The sequence below is a fragment of the Solanum lycopersicum genome, chromosome 1, assembly GCF_036512215.1.
Source record: "Solanum lycopersicum chromosome 1, SLM_r2.1".
In the NCBI taxonomy this organism is placed as follows: domain Eukaryota; kingdom Viridiplantae; phylum Streptophyta; class Magnoliopsida; order Solanales; family Solanaceae; genus Solanum; species Solanum lycopersicum.
Genome location: NC_090800.1, coordinates 73,524,624 through 73,546,272, shown reverse-complemented (window position 1 = coordinate 73,546,272; position 21,649 = coordinate 73,524,624). Strand labels below are relative to the sequence as shown.

The window sequence follows — 21,649 nt, the reverse complement described above, 5'->3', positions numbered from 1 at the left end:
TCGAGTACAAGATAAATATTTTCTAATACACTATAATTTAAAATTAAAGAAAATTATTTCGTAATTTTAGTTCATCAATTATTTCATCCATCCGCTATTAATCATATACTTTATAGTTTTAGGCAGACTATAAAAACTTTAATTAATATTTTAGGATAATTTTTTTTATCATATTGATATGTAAAAATTTGCAATATATAATACTTTTTGTAAAATTTTTAAATATTTAAATTTTTTCATTTACAAAATCAATTGATTTAATATAATATAATTATAAAAATAAATCAAAAGATTGACTTTTTTTGAAAAGTGTAAATAAAAGTTGACTGAGTGTGGTAAATTAATTCGAGATTACTTTATCCCTGCTCCCAATATAGGCCTTCGAGTTAGGGATTGAAATTGGAAAAGAAAGAGGGAAAACACAGTTGCTTCAAAGCATCTCTATTGCTACTAATATACACACTTCACCTCTGCACTCGAACTCCGACTTAGCGGTGTAACTACAATGGCGGACGAGGATTTTCCACCTCCGGTGAGGTTGATGAATTTTGTCTCCGAAGAACAGGTAGTATCGGAACCCCGTACCTCTCTCTACACGAGGGTTAATGTTATGTTGCTTAAACGAGTTTTTGTTTTGTAGTTGGCAGAATCCAAGAAAACTCGGGGTGCTCGGGTTGAAGATGGAACTGCTCAGAGAGATCGCCCTCTTTATGAGGTCCAATAACTCCCTTCATTTCTTGTTACTTCATTCGCCTCCCATTTATATCATTTACCTGCGTCAAATGTGTGTGGATACTTGGGTAATTTGTCTTAATTCTTCAGAATACACTAAAATTTAGCAACAAAGTGCAATTATCCTGTGGGAATCGGGATACTTGCATACTGTATGCAAATATCCTAACTTGGTAGTAATGCATACATTTTAGTGATTCGTATCTCCGAAGGTGTAGCTAGGACTTTAAATTTATGAATTCTGTATTCTAGACAATGCAGCTTATGGGATTATTTATAAATTATTTATGCATATTAAGTGGATTTTTGAACACAAATACAGAGTTGAGTCAAAACTACCAAGTCTACTGAACTTGTAGGTGAAGTGTATCTCTTGCTCGGCTGATTGAATAGCAAGACTATTGTTGTTAGTTTTCCTTTCACTTACTATCCATTCCAGTTTCAATCTTTTAAGTGAAGGTGCTCTAGATCATATGTTCTGCCCTCTGATATGTATGTGCACTGAATTTTCAAACTCTCCTGCTTGAGTTCTATTTTCATTGAAACCTCAGATCTTGAAGGAGAACAAGGACAAGAAAGATGCTGAATTTAATGAACGCTTTAAACACCGTGAGTAATTGAGGTCCCTTGTTCTTCTTGGTTTCTTGTGTAATGACTTATGATTATTCATTTTTCTACTTACTCTATTTGCTTACAATTGGTCTTATTTATGTTGTTGCAGAACCACCCAAAGCCTTAGATGAGGACGAGACCGAGTTTCTTGAGAAGCTTGAAATGGTTAGTTGTTGCTGTATGTTATTTATATTTGTTTGGGATGCAACTAATAGATAATCTACACATGCTTTGAGATAGTTATTCACTAATATTTGTTGCTGAGGCACTGATATGATGTCCTGTCCACAATAGATAAGCTACACATGCTTTATTATTTCCAGATTTTCTTTCACATTTGGTGGGGCAAGTTCAATTTTGCTTCATGGGCTCATTTGATGGACGAAGTTAAGATTTAATGTTTACGTGAGCGGTGGGTTATGAATAACTATCTCAAAGCTTATTCCATCTTAAGGTTCCTTATAGTTCTTTTGCAAGTGAGAACCCCTCTGATCAAGGAGTTCAAACTTACGGTTACACAACAACATACCCAATGTGATCCCATATATGAAGAAGTTCAAAATTACGGTTATTTATGGATAATGATTCACTCTTTAAAATTTGTTGATTGTAGTATGTATGTGGAGGTTGTGATGGAGATACAATTGACGGAAGTAGACAAAATTAGAAACAATCTCATCCAACAGACGATACCAGAAATAATAGTTGGGATTAAAATACAATAAGTTTGTTTGAGATGTATAGCATTCATGCTTATAGCCTAGGGATAAGCAATAAGCTAGCTTCGTGAGTATTACGTATCCTGTACTAGAGCTCCAAAAGCACTTGCCCTTAGTTGCGACACTGTAATGGTTAAATATGTTAAAAGGGGACGAGAGCGTGAGATAACATGATGGGAAATTGTCTTAAAAGACATAAATCTCTTGAATCTATGTGAACTTTTTGAAGAAAAGAATAGCATAGAAGTAAAAGTTCTCGTAGGTGATACTAATAGTTAGGATTATGGCCTAGTTGTGTTGGTACACATACATAGGGTGTGTATGGTATGAAAATGTTTTCCAATTTTCTCATGTTTGGTTGGGTCAAATGTTTTCCAAATCAATTCATTTTACTCAAATTTAAGGAAAATGACTTTCCTCCAGAACTTGAGGAAAACATTTTCCAAAACTCTCTTCCAACCTCCCTCTACCTTCCCCACCTTACCAGCCCCCAACCCACCCCCCTACGAGCCCCCAACCCCCAACCAGCCCCCCTACCCCTAAAGAAATTTTAGTTTATTTTTTTAAAAAAAATTTCAACTTCAAAATTTCATTTTTTCACCCCTACCCTCGACCCCCATCCCAAAAAATTAATTTAAGTTGGTTTTTAAAAATATTTTCAACTTCAAAAATTCATTTTTTTGATATTATTTTTTTTTAAGAATCCAACTTTTAAAATTTATTTTCTACTCTAGTAAAAAATAAAAGATATTTCTCAAAAACATTTTTCATTCAAAAACCAAACACTCACGATATAACTGTTTGATTATATTTTTTTTTCAGTTTTAAAAAAAACACTAAAATATTTTTCCGGAAAATATTTTCTATTCACCAACCAAACATGAGAAAGCAAGTCAATATCTACTTTTTTCCAGGAAAACATTTTCCTTCATACCAAACACACCCATAAAGTCCAGTATTTTCGTCAGCTTTCTCTCTTGTTTCCTTTTGATAAGGCTTACCTTGTTGGTTTGTATGGCACTTCCCATCTGGTGTAGGTAAAAGTTATACAATTCTATGTGCCAAAGTGATTATCTTCTTTTTGCAAAAGAAAATGATTACGTTCTTTTATAGTTCATACATGGAAATTTGGTTTTACGTACTTATATGAATGTTTATTTCAATCTCTTATTTTTCTTGTTAGTTAAGGAAAATCTTACTTAGTGTCTTCTTGATATCTTTGTGTGAAAATATTTCAATGATGGTGAATTCCACTATTGTTTTGCAATGGACAGATCAATTCCCGAGAAAATGGTATTACGCTTCAATTTATTCGCATTAGAAGAAAATACCGATATAACTATTTGATACTCTCTAACTTGTTGATCTCTTCATTGTTCAATGCATTTGTGTATGTGTACATGGCTCTCTGTGTGTGTGAACGTAACAGAAACGTATTTATGCATGAATCATACCTTTGATAGTTTTCATTAACTCTTTGATCCATTTAGTCAAGGAGAGAATATGAGAAGCAAGTGGCTGATGAAGAAGATGAGCAGCTGCGAAGTTTTCAAGTAATTTAGTGTCATTTTTCAACTTCATTATCTGGAAGCATTAGAGAGTTGAATGAAGGATAAGGGATTTCATTTATTTTTTTATTTTTATGGTTATAATATTTTAAATATGCGAAATGGGGGTTGGATTAGAATATTTGAAAGTTTAGGGTTAAAATTAAAAAATTTATGGAACCCCCCAAAACTTTACCCTATAAGGGAGATGCCTCTTGTGATTTTGGGGTTTTTGGTGGGTTTTATATATTATAACCAAAAAAAATTGAAAATCCCTTATCCTTCATTTCAACTCCCATATGTCCCGTTTAGCTCGTTTTCAAAAGATGAGCATTCGCTAGGGTCTATGAAGAATGCTGATCATTCTTGGGTTTTTTAGGCTGCTGTTGCTGCAAAGTCTACGATTGTACATGAAATCAAGGAGATGCCTCTTGTTCCCAAAGTCCAGGTTAGTCTCTAAACTAATTATGCCTTGAGAAAAGCACTGTATTTTTAATCATGTCTTATTGTTTCTTAGCCACCTTTTATCAGCATCCGGCCCAATTTTTGAAATTCTCTGCCTTCACTTCTGCTGTATGGCCTTTTATCTGAACTATCGACAATGTTATTTATTTTGAATGATTTCATAGTCTCTCTGAACTGAGATACCAATGGTCTTTCATAAACATTGGAAAATGACAAAGCTAGGTGCACATCAGGGCGGTCATGCTGGCGTTTCTCCTAGGAAGTGCCTCAGGGCATGTGTCTCATCATCCTAGCCAGTGCCTCAGGGCGTGCGTCTCATCATCCTAGCCAATGCCTCAGGGCATGTGTCTCATCGCCTAACCAGTGCCTCAGGGATTAGGTGGAAGATCATTCCTGCTTGCATCTGGTGGGGTGTGTGGAAGAAAGGAATTCCAGATTTTTGAAGGCACTAGCAGTTCTATCCATAAAATTAGGATAAATTGTCTTAGTCTGCTCTTTTTTTGGTATAAACAAAATATGAGGGGAAGTAGGTGACTTAGTTGATTTAATTGGCTGTGATCGTTTTTAAGACGGTGGTCTTTTGTACCTTTTTGTTGTTTTTGTAAAGATTTCAACTTAGCACTTTTTGTGGGTATCTAAGTCTTGTTTAATAGAAATTTAACTGTTTCCTTCCTAAAACAAAAGATCCATTAATAAGTACAGAAAACCTTACAATGCTGATGCAGAATAACATCCATTTAGTTCTTTCCTCCCCAAATCCATATCCTTCAAGACTTAGTTAAGTTACAATTAACATGGTCATATGCTTCTCCAATTCACGTAGAACTCCTGGTATTTAATCCCTCGAACTAGTACTCCTCACAGTTGTTGGTGATCAAAGATGCATCCATTATCCGTCTTCGAATGCTATTTAATGCTTGTGCACATCTTTTTTAGTGTTTCTGTCAATATCTTGGAATTGAAATTGATCAAGTACAAGTGATAAGTGATAATTTCTATTTATTTATTTTTTTGATAAGGTAACATTGTATTCACACCAAAAAACTCAAGTAAAATTAGCACCAAGGAGTAAGTAAATTCAGAAGGGAGATAAATTCCCCAACCAAACTTTTTAATAAAAGGAATCAGTAATTTTACCCATGATAAAGCTGATTACTCAGTGTAAAGAAGAGGAAATTCCCCAATAAAAATAACAATAATGAAAAAGAAGGAAATCCCCCCCCCCCCCCAAAAAAAAAAAAAAGAAAAGAAAAAAAAAGAGGAATTGTTGGCTGGCAAGTGACAACTAGGAGGTAGGCTAAAATGACATGCTGCAACAACTATTAATTTACTAGCGGGAACTTGAAAAGTATCAAACTATTCAATATTCCGTTTCTTGCTGCTGCCTTGGAGCTCCCTTTTTCTTTTTGCTCCCTTAGTGACTCGAACCCTCTACCTTAGGGTCAGGTGGAAGAAAGCTTACCATCTGAGCAACCCCTTCTTGTCAACTATTCAAGATTCAGTTTATTATATTTAGAATCTGAAACTTCTATCTGTGATATCAATAGTAAGTTTCCAATTTTAGATGAATGGTATGTTTTGCTGGATATCTTCCGTATTTCACATTTTCCTGTGGGCATAGGGTTCCTGTCTTATACAATAAACAAATGGCCTTCTGAGTCATTCTACTCTTAACTGTGCAATTTTATAAGGGAAGGGGAAGGGGAAGGGGAAGGGGAAGGGGAAGGGGAGTACTTGTTACATGCCAATATAATTAATGATGAATTTCGTGTGGTGTATATCAATATCATTAATAAACAACATTTGGCAAGATGTAACGCATTGCATTGTTGGTTGATGCAGGAGCCGAAATTAATTAAGAGGAAGAATCCTCCAGCTAATCCATTGGGAATGATTGTCAAAATCAAACCACAAGCTAAGAAAGCTAAGATGGATCTGGTATCTTCCGTATCTTCTTTGACAACAGCTACCTCATCAGATGTTGATAACGTATCCACATCTGAAACAGAAGAATCCCAGAGATTAACAAAAAGACCTATTGCTAATGCTGACAACCACGGACCTGTTACAATAGGTGGTTTGGTTTCATATAGTGATGAAAGTGATGATGATTGACTGGCATGTTCATATATTACTGAGAATTTCCCTTGGTTAAAACCACATCTAGAGAGGAACTAAAACCAAACAAACTCACTGTCACATCATCTTTTATGTGTTCTAGCACAGACACAAACTGTTTTCTTCAAGCACGTATAATATTAAATTTCTGTAGAAGATAACATGATTTTTGTAGGTGGCCCAGACACCACGGTCATCAGAAAACACTAGGTGATTCTTCCCATCTGTTCTAGCCTTGGTGGATAGAGTTATCTGGTATATTTTTTGTAGTAGTAAGTATGGTTTAAATAGTGCAGTCATCCTCGGCTAAGTTTTGCTTCTTTGGAGCATGGGTGAAATCAATGAGTTAGGGTAGGATTTTGTTTACTTCTTTGAACAAAACAATTAAAGTATCTGGTGTTATTAAGAAATTTGGGGTTGCCTAGGTTGTGCTGCTTTACGGAGGGGCTATATTGGGGACATAATTTGACACATTTATATTTGTAAAAAATGTATCAGAAGTCACACAGGCAACAAATATATATATTAACAGAATCACACAAATTAATGAATACACTTTTTGATAGCAGGAGAGACATTAATTAGTTAGAGCATCATCATGTTGAGAAATGTATGAAGATGGTGGCTGTGGACGCACCAAGTCATGAGCCTAATGCCAGTTTTAGGCAAAGGCTGTTTGCTAACAATGCCTACAGGTATCACAGCAGACCCTTGTACTGGTATAACATGCACAGGTTTGCCCCATCCATAATCAACCTCATTAAAACCCAATCGTCCCCACTCCGAGACAAACAATGTGTTGTAACCTACTCCTTGTCCTGGTGCAAATGGATCGTTGAATTGATCATCATTCGTAGGTTTGTTAGTCTTGTTATTGAGCCATTGTGAAAATTCTGCTGGTAGGTCAGCCTTGGCATCTTTGATCAGCTTCACTACCTCAGCAAGAGATGCTTCCGCCACTACTTTGTTTGAAGCCGTTACAGTCACTGGGAAGAAACAGTTCCCATAGAACCCTTCTGGTAGCGGCACTAGTTGTCGACAATTAGCAAAGAACACGAGTTTCACTTCTTCATCACCTGCATTAGTGGAAAAATCACGAATTTCACTTAAGAGTATTCAAAATTATGTATATAGAGTATTATCATTCGATGAGGGGGTCAATTGGCCATCCTCAGATGGTTGTAACTCTTCTACTGACCTGCATCATCTGCAGGAATAAAGCTTGTATTCGACGAGGTCTTCTTATCATCTGTTATATTCAAAATTGCCCGGGTTCGGTGCCTCCACAAAGTAGCAGCTATAATCTCAAAAGAGGAACAAAACACATTTTGATCCATGTTTAACTCTTGTATCACTTCATGTTTTAGCTGATTGATCTCATCCAGGGGAATGTCGAAACTAGCATGCTCCAGCCGCTGATCTGGTACTGGAATAGTGAGTGGTGGTGGTGGCATTGACGAGTTGTCTTCTGCAACTCCTTTTTGTGGAAGTGGAAGGAGAAGTTCCCTGCACCACACTGGTGCAACACTCAGTTTCTCAACTCCCCTAGCAAACTCACCCACTGCTTTCAAAAACTGTGCAGCACCCAGTCCATCACATATACTGTGACAGAAAGTAAGTCCCATAACATATCCACCGCACTTAAATTCAGTTACCTGTGCATGATCATGTCAATGACAATCGTATCGTTAACTATTTTATCATCTAGTTCTCTCTGAACATATATATAGCTAGTTGTTTACCTGCACAAGTACCAGTGGTGGGTCACTGAAAGAATCATTACTAACAGGAAGTGGAGTTAGTTGAGGTAGAAGTTTGTCAAAAGTAGTGTCATCTAAAGCTGAAGCTTCATCGAAGTAGTTGACATCTAGGAGAGTACAATCAGCAGAAGCCTCAACAAACCAAATTCCCTGACCTGAACAATCAATCTGAAGCAACTGGTTATTGTGTGCTGAGAATTTTAGACGACCTGCTAGCGGGTAATAAGGAACCAAAGCTTTTCCAAATGCCTCTCGAATAACAGTAGAGTTTCCTCCTTTAAAGACGTGTAGTGTACGAGCATTGCATCGAAGAACAGCTAAACTGTCTATGACTGACAGATCAAGCACACTACCAGTTGGAGTTTGTCCTAATGGTGTTATGAAATTGCCTCCTCCTGATCCCTTTGTAGTCACCAAAAAGTCCATCACCATTGCTTCTGATTCACTATGAACAGGGTTGAGCTTTGCTATAGGTAATTGGCAGGGCAATCCTGGATCAAATCCTGTTCTTCGAGAACAAATAAAGGACTGTTACCGTAAAGAAATGAATTTTGGGCTTAACTCAATTCCAAAATCTAGCTTTTGAGGAGAGTTTTATCCCACTTCATCTAAGGAGATCACCCATTTTCGTTAATTATCAACGTGAGACTTTTTCATTCTTCGATAGTTACAAAATAATGGCTTACGAAGGGGGGTGGAATTAGGGAATCACATTTTTTTCATTAAAAAGTCATGGAAATTCACGTAATAAACCAACTGAGCTACTAAGACGGTGGAAATCTGGAGTTAAATTCTATTTTCCCGAAAACAAATAAAGATTCAGAAAAATGGGAACTAAGCCTTGATGTAAAAACTTGCGAAACGATTATCTTTTAAATTCAGAGAAATCCTGGAATTAAAAGAAAATAGGCAAGCCAAGTCGTGTTCTTTTTCCCTTAAACAAATAAAGGTTTAGAAGAATGAAAGTTTGTAACAAAAATAAATGGAGTCTCACCTCAATTATTAGCAAATTAAATGTAGAATATATTCTATATTTTTATTTATCCAACACAATAGCAGGGTAATGGCAAATTTATAGCTGGTTGAAGTAACACAAAAGTTTGCTTGGCTTGTAAGTCCATGAAACTGAAACTTTGGCTTCACATTGGGGAATGAAGCACTAATATTATAAGCTTATCTCACTTATTTTACATATATATATATATATATATATATTTGTTTCTTTCCTAGTTAGGTGACTATATATTATAAATGAATAACTAACACAAATTTGATTGCACTTAATAATATTTGCGCTAAGAAAATACATTCATATGTACAAATATTATATTTAGGTCCTACCGTACACGACATCAACAGAAAAAGTTCATTTTCTTCTAATCACTTGTTCATTTTGACAAATTAAAAAAGAAATATATTTTTTTACTTATCCTATCCTCAATTAATTAATTTTGAAAAAGGTAGAACGTTTTGAAAATCTTAAATTTTTAATTATAAGGATAAAATGATAAATTCATTGTAAATCATGTTTACTTAATAGACGTGTCAATTTAAAAGTGGACAAATAATTAGGTAGAAAATACTTTTTTTTTATTGGGTAGAATAAAACATTATTCTCCATGACACAACTAATACTACCTTCGTCCCTAATTACTTGTCCATTTTTTCTTTTATAGTTGTCTCTAATTACTTGTCCATTTTGATAAATCAAGAAGGGACAATTTCTTTACCTATTATACCCACAAGTTAATGACTAATTACTTTGAAACATATAAAAATTTTATCCACTGTATAGGTTATAGGGTAAAATAATAAACTCACTACGTCATTAATTATTTTCTTAATAGTTATATTATTTAAAAATGGACAAGTAAAAAGAGATCGGGGAGTAATTGGTTTTAAATTGTTTTATTTCGTAACTCGAGAATTAAAACTTAATTTATTCTGGTGTAAGAATATATTTAAGTTAGCTCTGGATGGTTCAGATTCATGAATCAGTACTTTTTCTTTTTATATATTGTAGAGGCCATTATTGGTTAAATCACATGCATTAGCAACCAAAAAAATCCAATTGGGATGGAGTTCTTTTATTATCATTATTATTTTATTTTTATGTTTACTAAACAAAAATTCGTTCTCGACATATAGCCCAAATTTATTTTGCATTTTGGAATGAATTTTCAGTACAAATTTTACTTGTTTGCCTATTGCTAATCATTCACTTTTATTCGTCTAATTTAAACTTTATAATTTCTTAAGAAATAAATTACATACGCATTTATTATAATAATTATATTTGTTAAAACTTTAATTTTAGATTTAAAAAATAATAATAAGCGACATAAGTATTTATTATAATATTCACATATATTAAAAATAATTTGAAGGATAAATAATTAATATTGAAGTTAAAATATAAAGGGAAGAGAAACATGTTTTTTTATATGCTAGAAGGATGAATAAAAACAATAGTGTATTTTTGATATAGACTAATATTAAATTTGTAAGATTATTCAATACACCAATTAGTACTTCCAAATAGATTATGAAGCTTTTTGACAAACTTCTTTCTTTTTTTGGGTGACATTATGAGCATTGGGAAATGTTAGTGGTAGCAATAAAAGCAGCTAATAAGGTAGGGCTAATAACCTTATGGATGGGGCATGACTTATTTAATGTATTATAATCGTAATTGACGTTATTACCCTTTTAAGGTGGGTTATCCTTGTGTAATTGAGAAATCAAGTTAATGATTAGGAAAGAGATCAGATTAAAATTGAAGATATTTGAGACTATGAGTTAAGGCAGGAGTGACTTTAGTGGGGGACAAAGTGGTAGAAGCGAGTCTGAGATGGTTCGGACATATGAAGAGGAGATGTACAGATGTGATGTGCGAAGGTTTGAGAGGTTTACTGTAGATGGTTTGTAAGAGGTAAATGTAGATTGAAGACTAATCTGACATGATATGACACAACTTCAACTTATCGACACATGCTTTTATATGAGAGACTACTTCTGATTCCGCAACTGATGAGAGGCTATGATTACACAAATTGTAGTAAAACGTTAGAAGGTACTTTAACATTGTCTTACACATTATTTCATATCTAGTATGTCCATGTGAATTGTGATAAACTTTTTGAGACAGGGGAGTACAAAGCAATATCATGCCAACATTCTAACAAAATGTGAGTAGCTTGGTTTCTAGTTTTAAACTTCTAATTACTTAGTTACAATGCAAAACTATTAGATACAAAATAATTTGGTAAAAATATTTACTTATCTATTTAATTAGTAATAAAATGTAATTAAACTCTAATCTATTTACAATAACTACTTCAATTCAAAGAAGTAAAATTTATATTTAGCTTTAATAAACCATAAATAATAATGGCCGTACTATAAATAAACAAAAATTGAATGTATAATTTTTAAAAATATAACAAATTTATTTTAAAAATAAAAAAATTAAATTCACTTTTTGTAATAGATATGTGTAGATTGTAGACATTAAAAATTTTCGGGACTCCAAAGAGACAAGATGCATGTGTTCAATTCGAGTTAAGGCTCTAAAAAAAGATCAATTCCAATTAGGTTCTTGGAGGTTACTTAACTCTAAACTTTAGTTCATGCCCAGGGTAGTATATACCAGATCTGGCTCCTCTCTATTTTCCCCAAGTTCTAGCTTGGATTTCAGACACATGTCATAGTTTTGAATTAATGGTTGAGATCTAATTGATTAAAATAAAGTCCTAAGCATAATTATTTACTTCCACATATTTACTTCTTAAAATATATTTTTGCAATCCATTATATTTTCCTTAAATATATTTAAAATTTTTCTTTACTGCTTGCCTACATATTTAAAACTTTACTAAATACTTTACGTTTTTTGAAAAAAATTATAATACAATTAAACATTTTTATTATTCTAATAGAGTATTAAGAGCTGCAATGTCTATAGAGTAATATGGACTTGATTTAGGGAGTAAGAAACAATTTAAAGTTGAGTGACAATTTATTTTAATCCTAAAATTAAAAAAAATATCTCAGATCACAATTTTTAATTTTTGATTCGGCAAATATTATTTGAGAAATGACAAACGTTAGGGAAAAAAAGTAAAAAATTAGCAAAAAGTTACTCAAGTAATTAAGAAAAGAAACTATTTTAGATAAATTTATGAAAAATATAGTGTAAATCTAGAATTGTTGGATTGCAAAAATATTTAAAAAGTATATATATGAAAGTAAATAACTATGACTAGAACTTTGTTTTAATCAGTTAGCTCTTCTTCATTAATTCTAAACTATGACATGTGTCCAATCTAAATTAGAACTTGGGGAAAATGGAGAAAAGAAAAATGGAGAGGAGCCGAATCCTTATATATCCTTAAAGAGGCATCACGAATATCCGTAAATTCATGGAATATTCATAAAGAGATCATTCAAATAATCCTAGTTCAAGAATACGCCACTAATAACCCTCAAATCATAGATAAATTTTATCGAAGAAAAATTATGGATAAATCATATGAGGAATAAAATTATACCCGTATTATTTATCAATAAAATCATGTTTTGTCATACTTCCTCCGCCTATTTTACATGACACTTTTCAAATTTCAAGATTTAAACAATTTTATTTTTGATCATAAGTTTTTTCATAGATCTTTTAAGCACTTGAAATTATCTATTATTATGACTTACAATACTTTTTATATAGTTTATAAAATACATAAATATTTTCAAGAAAAAATAAAAATTTCATACACAAATTCCAATTAAATTAAACAATCTATTTTTATAATCCTTTACCACTCCACTAGTGAATTGGAAGCTAAAAATATCTTGTCTGATGATGATATCTTTGTCAGCTCTTGCCCACTAGTCTTTTGTTACTAGTTAAATAATTAAAAGCATTCACTTTGCTCCAATTTCATTTTTTTTATCGTCTAATCGATATTTATATTAAAATTTGATTAAAGTACATTTATTTAAATAGTTTGATATTAGTCGATAAAATAATTTTTAACAAAAAACAACTAATTATTTAATAGACTAGTGGTGGGAACACAAGATTCACGAAGAATTGTCTGTTCTATAGAGAGTAAAAGTTTCATACTAGGTTGTTGGATAACCAAAAAAAACAGGGACCTTGTTTCAGTTTCCTCAATCACCGGACTTATCCTATTTTTATGCTCTCTTGTCATTTTTTTTGGGTTTTTATCGATATTCGGAGTTTATATTGGAGCTCCGACTAAATTTGAATTGCTTAATACATAGCTCATTCGAAGGTAGCGCTCTCAATATGATTTTCTCCATATTCGGAGCTCAAACTAGAAATATGGTTAAATCACATCACTGTATCACAATGTTAATTCTCTTGTCTTTATTTAAGTGCATTAATTTGACAAGTTTAAAGTTTAAGAGATAAAGATAGATCTTTTAATCTCATGACTTCAAATTTAAAAAATGTGTATGTTTTTTAAAAAAATTGATCTAAAACTCACATTTATTGAAGTTGGAAAATTACTTAATATAAAAAGAGGTATTTTTTTGAACAGACTAAAAAGTAAAATAAAACGAGAAAGTGTTATAGTTGAGGAAAATATATTACTCCCTTTGTCCCTATTTATTTATTCATATTTTCTTTTATATCTGTCTCTATTTACTTGTCCATTTTAACAAATCAAGAAAGGACAATAATTTTTTTTCTAATATGCCTTTATTTAATTCTAGAAAATTTCTAGTACTACTAAGTTGTAATGCATGCTTTTTGGAGCCAGAAAATACATTTATTATACTTGGAAGGTAACTAACCTATGATAATTATTGGTGTCTTAATACATGTGTCACTTCTAAAGTGGACAACCAAATAGGCAAGGAGGGAGTATTTAATAAGATGAAATCAAAAGGTTTAGATAGATTAACTACTACTCCTTCCGTTCGGAAATGTTTGTCATGTTGCGCTTATTGAAAGTTAATTTGACTAATTTTTAAAGGTAAATTAGATCACATTAATTCGATATTTAAAAAAAATAGATATTCTAAAACTATATGAAAAGTACTATAAATTACAATTTTTTGCATATTAATATGATATGATAAAAAAAATGTATCTTAAAATGTTTGTCAAAATTTTTATAGTTTGACTCTAAAAATAGAAACCATGACAAATAATACCGAACGGAGAAAGTATAAACTAGTACTTGCAACAAATAAAGACAATATTTTTTCAAATTCCTTATGTATAAATTTGAAAGTCTTGTAAAAAGAAACAAATTTTCTTTTAATAAGTAGCTTAATAAATCAATTGTCCTTAGATTTCTTGCGTCAACATTTTATATATAGTAATATAATTTGAATTCTTCTTATTACATCCCACTTTTGAAAAAGCCCCGTTTTCCATCTTGAAAAAGACAATTTCAAACATAAAAGAAATTAAGATAGTGATACTAGGCAAAATGAGTCAAGTTGGAATATAATGAATCTTAGTATAAATTTTTTAAAATATATACTTTTTGAAAGATAAAATTAAAAGATTATCAATAAGTCAATAACAATATATTTGATATATCAAAATATCTATTTATTGCATCTAATATAGTACATATATATACTAAACAATCATGTAGACTGTTTGTTTTTTTTTTTCTTTTGAGTTAAGATGTTTGGTCAAAATTATTTATTGTGTTCGGATAATAATTAAAATTAATTTCCTTTTCAAGTTAAACTGAAAAATATAATTTCCCTCAAGGATAGTAAAAGTTATTTTTCATTTTTAGGACAAATATTTTTAGTAAACATAATCCATCTCTCCATTTTCCATATAATATTAGTACGATGCTCACCAACTTTACTGGTTCATGTTAGATTACTTGACAAATTTTTCTAAGAGATTAATAAATAAAAGTATAAGTTTACTATGGTATCTTTATTAATTATATCATAAAAAAAACAAGAAATGAATAATATTATTTAATGACAAGAATAAAACAAGCACAAAATAATAAATTATCACTAGATTTTGTATTGAATCTGTATTTTAAAAATATTTAGAATAATAATTTTGAAGAATTTAATAAGAAATAGTAAAGTTTAAGAGCATTTTCAAAATAAGAAAATTAAAACCAGTATAAAAAGTAGGATCAGAAATAAAATAGAAATAATATACAAAATATTTTTCTCTAAAAGAGAATTGAGTCCATTGAATACATAGTGTGTTCTTAAGGCCACAACTATTTTTCGCATCAAAGGTTAATGGAATATACCTTTAATGATAGAATGATTTTACTCACTGGTGTATCGAAACTTATACTTATGGGTCAGTGAACCACTCAACGACAATCAAATACATTTAGAATGCTAGATTTAGTAGAAGAAGAAGTACAGAAAATTGATTCTTAAAAATTGAGAGAAAGTTCCTGTATTTATAAAAAATAAAGAGTAGTGTGAATAAGTGTCTATTATGCATTACCGAAAAAGTCACAACTCTTAAAAAAATACTAAAAGTCACAACTTTGAAAGATATGGAGGTGGGGGGGGGGGGGGGGGGGATGAATTAAAATATTTGTCCAATCGACTGATTATGTGTAGTAGTCGACTTTCATGCAGGTTAGTTCAATAGAATATAAGGAAATAATTTACTGAAAGTAAATAAACATAGAAAATTTTATACTGGTTGGGATCACCATTGTAATGCCTAGTCCAGTTCTCTTGGTTTCAAGGGTGTCTACTCCGGTCCCCTTGGTTTCAAGGGTGTCTAGTCCAGTCCCCTTGGTTTCAAGGGTCTCTTAAGAGCCTGATCAATTTGGTTGTATAGAATGAATAGTCTTTTGATCCTGTCTTATATGCAAATCAGATTTTCTAAAATTGACAGTACATTTACTTGTATAACCTACTCTTTGAATTTTTCCTACTATTTTTTTTTACAATTGTTCACTCTTTGTGTACAAAGCTTTATCAAAGATAAAAGAAGATTACAAATAAGTTTAAGTAAAGTTGCGTACTTCACACTAGAGGCAAAGGAGGTTTATATAGGATAAGCTCTTGAAAGGAACCCAAGGGTGTTTGAATCAAGGATCATAAGTCTTGTCCTTGATCGATTGTAATTGATCTTGCTAAATCATGTCCATATCATATATGTGTATAGATCAATTCCTTCTTGTAGGAGGATCTTGAATCTTGACTTGATTTGATCTTCTCATACTTCCTGTAGATGTTTGCCCGATATTGTTTCTTTAGTTTGTCGTGTGATTTCATCGACTTATGTGTCTTGATTGATCTGGAGGATTTTCCTTGTGTGCTTTTTCATTTCGTAGGCTGTGAGATTTGATTTGACTGATCAAATATTCGTTTTTCATTTTAACAGAATTTGCCCATAATCAATTTGATTCCCGCAATCTCCAGGATTGATAGCCTTGTACTAGTGTTTGTATTTCGTTCCTTTCCTTTAGCAAGCGGGTTAGTCACTAAATGCATTGTCATTATTAAAATATTTGATTATGAGGTTAACAAACTTTATAATTTTTATTCGTATCTTTTAAACCCAATAGGTTTTACAAAATAGACAAGTAAAATTCAATAACTATTTTTAATATACTTGATAAACAAAAGTGGACAAAGGGAGTATTGCTTTACATTTTATTAAATAAAATTACGATAAATTTAAAGTCTCTGATAACAGAAATTTGATATATAGTAAAATCTCACCAAATTAATACTCGTTTAATTAATAAACTCTTTACGATAATATTTTTCTCCGATCTTGATTTAGGTCAAAGCAAAAGATCACTCATTTCGACAAGATAATATATTTTCAAAAGGCTCCTATATAAATTTGTGGTCTCATTAATATTATAAATTAATAAATCTTTAAAAATACAAATATATTTAAGACAATTTAGTGAAATACTATTTTATTATGTTCTTTTTTTAATTAAAATTATAATCTAGTTGAAGTTCACCTTTAACTTTTTTTATTGCATCCAAAAGTTTCAATGTTGTCTATTCAAACTACAGCATAATAATGTGAAGAGTTCTAATGCAATAAATGCTTCCTTACGCTAACTAGTTTCAAAAATATTTTTTTCGACGATATTCACAATTCTACTAAGTTCTGGGCCTCTAAAAATGTATTATTTTCACCTATTCAATATGTCATATACGTCTATTTTATTGTGGTAATCAGGATCACTAATCCTAACCTCAAATTTATGATTAACATTTTTACAATTGAGTTCATTTAAATTCTCTACGATTTCATTCTGAATTAATTTTACGGTATCAAACATTTTAAATCGATTAAATAATACTTTTACAAAGTAATAATATTTTATGGTCCTGCCTATAATTTAATGGGACTTGTATTGTATAATACTTTTCAAATAATTTAAAGAAATATAAAATTCACTATTATTCCAAAACACTTTTTTTTTTTTTTTGATTACTTAACGAAAATGCATTTCTATTATTAGTAAAAAAAAATAGTAAGATTGGCCAAACAAGCGCCAAAATTAAAGTTATAACCGACCCTCTATTGAGGCCGGTCAGTGTCACCATCATTTTCAGCTGCCAAACGTTAAATTACGCGCTTTCCTTTATTCGGCTCCCGCCCTTTTTTCCTTTTTTTTTTTCTCTCGAGAGCATTTGATTGTATTTTACGATGAAATTTAAAAATAAAAATAGTGAATAAAAATTAAAGTTTTTTTTTTTTTTGACTTTTTATGTATATTTTAATTTTTTGATTATTTTTCAAATGGTTAGATTGTGATCTGTGGAATCTGGAAAAAAGTGAAATTTCTTCCTTTAAATAAAAGCACAAGTGTACTAAAAATACACAAGCACTTTTTCATTTTTTTGGTTGGTTGCATAAACAGTGGCCTTTTAAGTTTTCTTGCTTTTGTTCATGCAACATGGAAATTATGTTTCCATTATTATTTATGTTGTTATTGTTGACAATGAATTGGATAGTAGTTCTAATTTGCTGTGAAGGAGGTGATAGTGGTTATTCCTCTGCTGTCGGAGATCCGGGAATGAGAAGAGATGGACTCAGAGTAGGTTTAGAAGCTTGGAATTTCTGTAATGAAGTTGGTGAAGAAGCTACTGGAATGGGTAGCCCTAGAGCTGCTGATTGCTTTGATATTTCTGGTAAAATCTCCTTTTTTTTCCTTTTTCTTCTGATTAAGGCGGAGCTAAATGGGGTTGATGGGTTCGGACAAATTTTTATGAACTCTGTATAGAAATATATTTCTAACATAGTTGATTGACAGCTCGTTCGGTCAAATTCACTAGTTTTTTATAGATTCTGTATTTATATTAGAAATATATTTCTAACAAAATTGATTGATAGCTCAGCGGTAAGAAAGGAGCGGCGTAAATGCTGGTTCAAACTTTGTTAATTTAGAACCCCAAATTGCCTCTGCAGTTGTACATAAATTGATAAATAGCAATAACCCCTTTTTCCTATGTAATGGATATTTTGAGCTATTTTTGTTATGGTTGTGTGATGTGCAGGGAGTTCATTGAGTCACAAGGTAACTGAGTCTGATAATAAGCTTGGTGTTGGGAAGTCATTTCCGGGGTTGAGTCTTAAGGCTAAGAACGATCCTGATTTGTATGCTGCTGAGAAGGAATTATATCTAGGTTCATTGTGTGAAGTTGATGATACCCCAAGGCCATGGCAATTTTGGATGATAATGTTGAAGAACGGAAACTACGACTCGAAATCTGGTCTTTGTCCAGAGAATGGGAAAAGAGTTCCCCCTTTTAAGCCGGGAAGATTTCCGTGTTTTGGGAAGGGATGTATGAATCAGCCTATACTGTTTCATCAGCCTACTTATTTATCTGATGATGAAACTATGATGGGAGGTTTTAATGGTACTTATGATTTGGCTTCTACAGCTGGTAGTAGTAGTAGTAGTTCCTTTTTTGAGGTAGTTTGGGAGAAGAAAATTGGCAAAGGGGGTTGGGTATTTAAGCACAAACTCAGAACATCCAAATTGTATCCATGGCTGATGTTGTATCTTCGGGCTGATGCGACTAAAGGGTTCTCTGGAGGCTACCACTATGATACCAGAGGAATGTTAAAAATTGTAAGCTCACTGTTTTTTTATACTCAAATTTGTGTTTATTCTCTCCATTCAAATTGTATAAAAGACCTTTTAAAATATCTTCCAAGGCTGTGTTTGCCTTTACTATCATCATGAGCATGAGTTTCCTTTTAAGTTCCATTTGCAATTAGGATTGTTAATCATTATTCTTTATACAGTGTCTATTAATTTGGTGTAATGTCAACTCTGATGGCCCCCATGAAAGGTGGATTAAGAAAGCAAAGAGAAAAAATGAGTGATGGATAAGTTGAATTAGTACAAGTCACTAACATGATATCCTCATTAGAGAAATTAGGTCTGCCCTGAATGGTTGTTTGGCACCATTATCATTTTATCATGTCTTTATCTTACCACTAAATTTCGATCACAACAGGTTATTTAATTGTAAACCTCCCTGGTAGGTCAGCATAGACCTGAGGGGTATTCAGCAGTTAAACCCTTATTATCATTTACCAGCTAATGTCATTATCGGAAGTGTGAGCTAGACCCAAGACCTAATTTAACACCGGGGTCGCACTTGCTTGCTGTCACTTTTGGAAGTTAATTAGTAAGAGGGCTTTGAGCACATTAGACAATACTAATAGTTCATCATAATTAAAAGATGGGTGGAAGGCAGGGGGGTGGGGAGGTGCTAGTTATACAAATAGTTTATCCGGAGTATTAGCAAAGAACTGAGGATACCAATATGTCTTTTGAGAAATGCCGGTGTTAGGCTAATGAGAATTTTTCTAAACCATTTGTCACAAATGAAATACAAAGATGAAAACGATATTTTATTAATGCTATTCCCTGTAACAGCACGATTATTTTTCTTTCAGCTGCCAGAGTCACCTAATTTTAAGGTCAAATTGACCTTGGATGTCAAGGTAGGCGGAGGACCCAAGAGTCAGTTTTACTTGATAGATATTGGCAGTTGCTGGAAGAACAATGGTGATCCATGTGATGGAGATGTTCTCACTGATGTTACCAGATACAGTGAAATGATCATTAATCCAGAAACTGCAGCTTGGTGCAGCCCCACAAATATCGGCAACTGCCCACCTTTCCACATCACACCAAACAATACAAAAATCTACAGGAATAACACCTCTCACTTCCCTTACTCAGCTTATCACTATTACTGTGCGCCTGGGAATGCCGAGCACTTGGAAAAGCCATATAGCACTTGTGATCCTTACAGTAATCCCCAGGCACAGGAGCTACTTCAGTTGCTGCCTCATCCAATATGGGCAGACTATGGATATCCAACCAAACAAGGAGATGGATGGGTTGGGGATGGAAGAACCTGGGAGCTTGACGTCGGTGGCCTTTCTAGCAGACTTTACTTCTATCAAGTAAGTGGGATTGTTAACTGTTGATAATATAATTAACTAAGAAAAGTGTCTTCTTTGTAACAACTTAAGCTTTTAGATGAGATGGTCACACACTTCAACATGGTATCAGAGCAGACAGAGGTTCTAGGTCCTGGAATCGAACCTCAACGCTATCCATATCAAAAAAAATCTCCACGTGCTTAAGCTCATGAAAAACAATCAGGCCTGCATGTGAGGGGGCGTGTTGAGAATATAATTAACTAATGGTAGTGTGTTCTTTATAAAAAATTAAGCTTTTAGATAAGACGGTCACACACTTCAACATTAACTTTATTAGATGTGTGCCAAAACCATGTTTGAATCAGACGTAAATGCGCAAACAAACACTAAAGATTGAATAACAAGTGGCCCAACCAACCTGCATGATTCCATCCTTGCTGTTTTTGGCTGCAGGATCCAGGTACACATCCTGCTAGAAGAATATGGACATCTCTGGATGTGGGAACAGAAATTTTTGTTAGCGACAAAGATGAAGTGGCAGAATGGACTCTGAGTGATTTTGATGTTCTACTTACCTCGTAAAACCGAAATTATGTTGCCATTCCATTCAACATTGTAACTGTAGCCAAATTATGTTACACCAAGTAACTGTAATATTGTACCTGTAGCCAAATTATGTTACACCAAGCAACTGTAATATTGTAACAAAGATTTGTCATTCTTGATGTGCAAAGCTTCATCTTTCTATACTAGATGTGCAAAACAAATTGTTTTTGTTTTTGCTTTATTTTCATGGATTTTCTGGATGTAACCTTGATAGCATTGGCTTCTAAAATTATAGCACAATGACTTTGGAAATGAACCGGATACTTCTGTACTTCATGGATGAACATGAAGTGTAAAATCTATGTACTTCTTGTGATGTCTATTGTTAAAAAGAGCATACTGTTTCTATAAGCATCGGAAAAGAAACAAATCCAAACCATGTAGTAGATGATGTTTTTTCTTTGGCCATGAAGCAATCATCCCCTCTTGCAGTTGGCCAATTTGATTCAACTGCTATAGTTTATCGACTTATCGCTCTATGGAAGTGGTATTATTGCACTGTTTAATAATTTAAGGACTCGAGGCCATGCTATATATACCATATCACAAACCCATTATGGTACAGAGAAATCTATGTGCTTAACATTTTTTAGATGTTTGTCGTAGGTTGAAAGTATTCCATGGGAACTGATTGATGAAGAGGGTGGAAGACAGTAGTAAGTGCTA

At 32.5% G+C, this 21,649-nt stretch overlaps 3 protein-coding genes across 7 annotated transcripts; 2 read left to right on the top strand and 1 right to left on the bottom strand.

Moving 5' to 3' along the window:
• Positions 1-347: 347 nt before the first annotated feature.
• LOC101259480 (uncharacterized) lies at positions 348-6,617 on the top strand. Of its 4 annotated transcripts, none has more exons than XM_004229129.5 (7): positions 348-565; positions 641-715; positions 1,284-1,341; positions 1,454-1,509; positions 3,554-3,616; positions 3,990-4,058; positions 5,918-6,617. In XM_004229129.5, exons 1-7 carry the CDS (start codon positions 506-508, stop codon positions 6,188-6,190), a joined length of 654 nt encoding a protein of 217 aa, XP_004229177.1. In that variant the 5' UTR covers positions 348-505; the 3' UTR covers positions 6,191-6,617. The 4 variants fall into 4 exon arrangements, with proteins under 4 accessions (XP_004229177.1, XP_010320866.1, XP_010320858.1 ...); XM_010322564.4 differs by lacking the exon at positions 5,918-6,617 and adding an exon at positions 4,309-4,758; XM_010322556.4 differs by lacking the exon at positions 5,918-6,617 and adding an exon at positions 4,298-4,758 and having other exon boundaries at positions 373-565.
• A 77-nt stretch (positions 6,618-6,694) lies between these two features.
• LOC101259192 (acyl transferase 4) lies at positions 6,695-9,128 on the bottom strand. Of its 2 annotated transcripts, none has more exons than XM_004229128.5 (4): positions 8,948-9,128; positions 7,936-8,456; positions 7,392-7,848; positions 6,695-7,269 (listed from the first exon to the last, which is right to left on the bottom strand). In XM_004229128.5, exons 2-4 carry the CDS (start codon positions 8,383-8,385, stop codon positions 6,779-6,781), a joined length of 1,398 nt encoding a protein of 465 aa, XP_004229176.1. In that variant the 5' UTR covers positions 8,386-8,456; positions 8,948-9,128; the 3' UTR covers positions 6,695-6,778. The 2 variants fall into 2 exon arrangements, with proteins under 2 accessions (XP_004229176.1, XP_010320878.1); XM_010322576.4 differs by having other exon boundaries at positions 7,936-8,461; positions 8,948-9,122.
• Positions 9,129-17,131: 8,003 nt separating this feature from the next.
• LOC101260262 (uncharacterized) lies at positions 17,132-21,170 on the top strand. The gene is made up of 4 exons (XM_004229132.5): positions 17,132-18,102; positions 18,469-19,046; positions 19,883-20,398; positions 20,831-21,170. Exons 1-4 carry the CDS (start codon positions 17,868-17,870, stop codon positions 20,957-20,959), a joined length of 1,458 nt encoding a protein of 485 aa, XP_004229180.1. The 5' UTR covers positions 17,132-17,867; the 3' UTR covers positions 20,960-21,170.
• The last annotated feature ends 479 nt before the right edge of the window (positions 21,171-21,649 follow it).

Excerpts from the sequence above, each read along its gene's own strand:
- LOC101259480 (XM_004229129.5), top strand. The coding sequence starts at position 506 with ATGGCGGACGAGGATTTTCCACCTCCGGTGAGGTTGATGAATTTTGTC. Across the intron at positions 1,510-3,553 it reads TTCTTGAGAAGCTTGAAATG|TCAAGGAGAGAATATGAGAA; the intron begins GTTAGTTGTTGC and ends TGATCCATTTAG. Across the intron at positions 4,059-5,917 it reads CTCTTGTTCCCAAAGTCCAG|GAGCCGAAATTAATTAAGAG; the intron begins GTTAGTCTCTAA and ends TGGTTGATGCAG.
- LOC101259192 (XM_004229128.5), bottom strand. The coding sequence starts at position 8,385 with ATGGTGATGGACTTTTTGGTGACTACAAAGGGATCAGGAGGAGGCAAT. Across the intron at positions 7,849-7,935 it reads CACCACTGGTACTTGTGCAG|GTAACTGAATTTAAGTGCGG; the intron begins GTAAACAACTAG and ends GATCATGCACAG. Across the intron at positions 7,270-7,391 it reads TATTCCTGCAGATGATGCAG|GTGATGAAGAAGTGAAACTC; the intron begins GTCAGTAGAAGA and ends CCACTAATGCAG.
- LOC101260262 (XM_004229132.5), top strand. The coding sequence starts at position 17,868 with ATGGAAATTATGTTTCCATTATTATTTATGTTGTTATTGTTGACAATG. Across the intron at positions 19,047-19,882 it reads CCAGAGGAATGTTAAAAATT|CTGCCAGAGTCACCTAATTT; the intron begins GTAAGCTCACTG and ends TTTTTCTTTCAG. Across the intron at positions 20,399-20,830 it reads GCAGACTTTACTTCTATCAA|GATCCAGGTACACATCCTGC; the intron begins GTAAGTGGGATT and ends TTTTGGCTGCAG.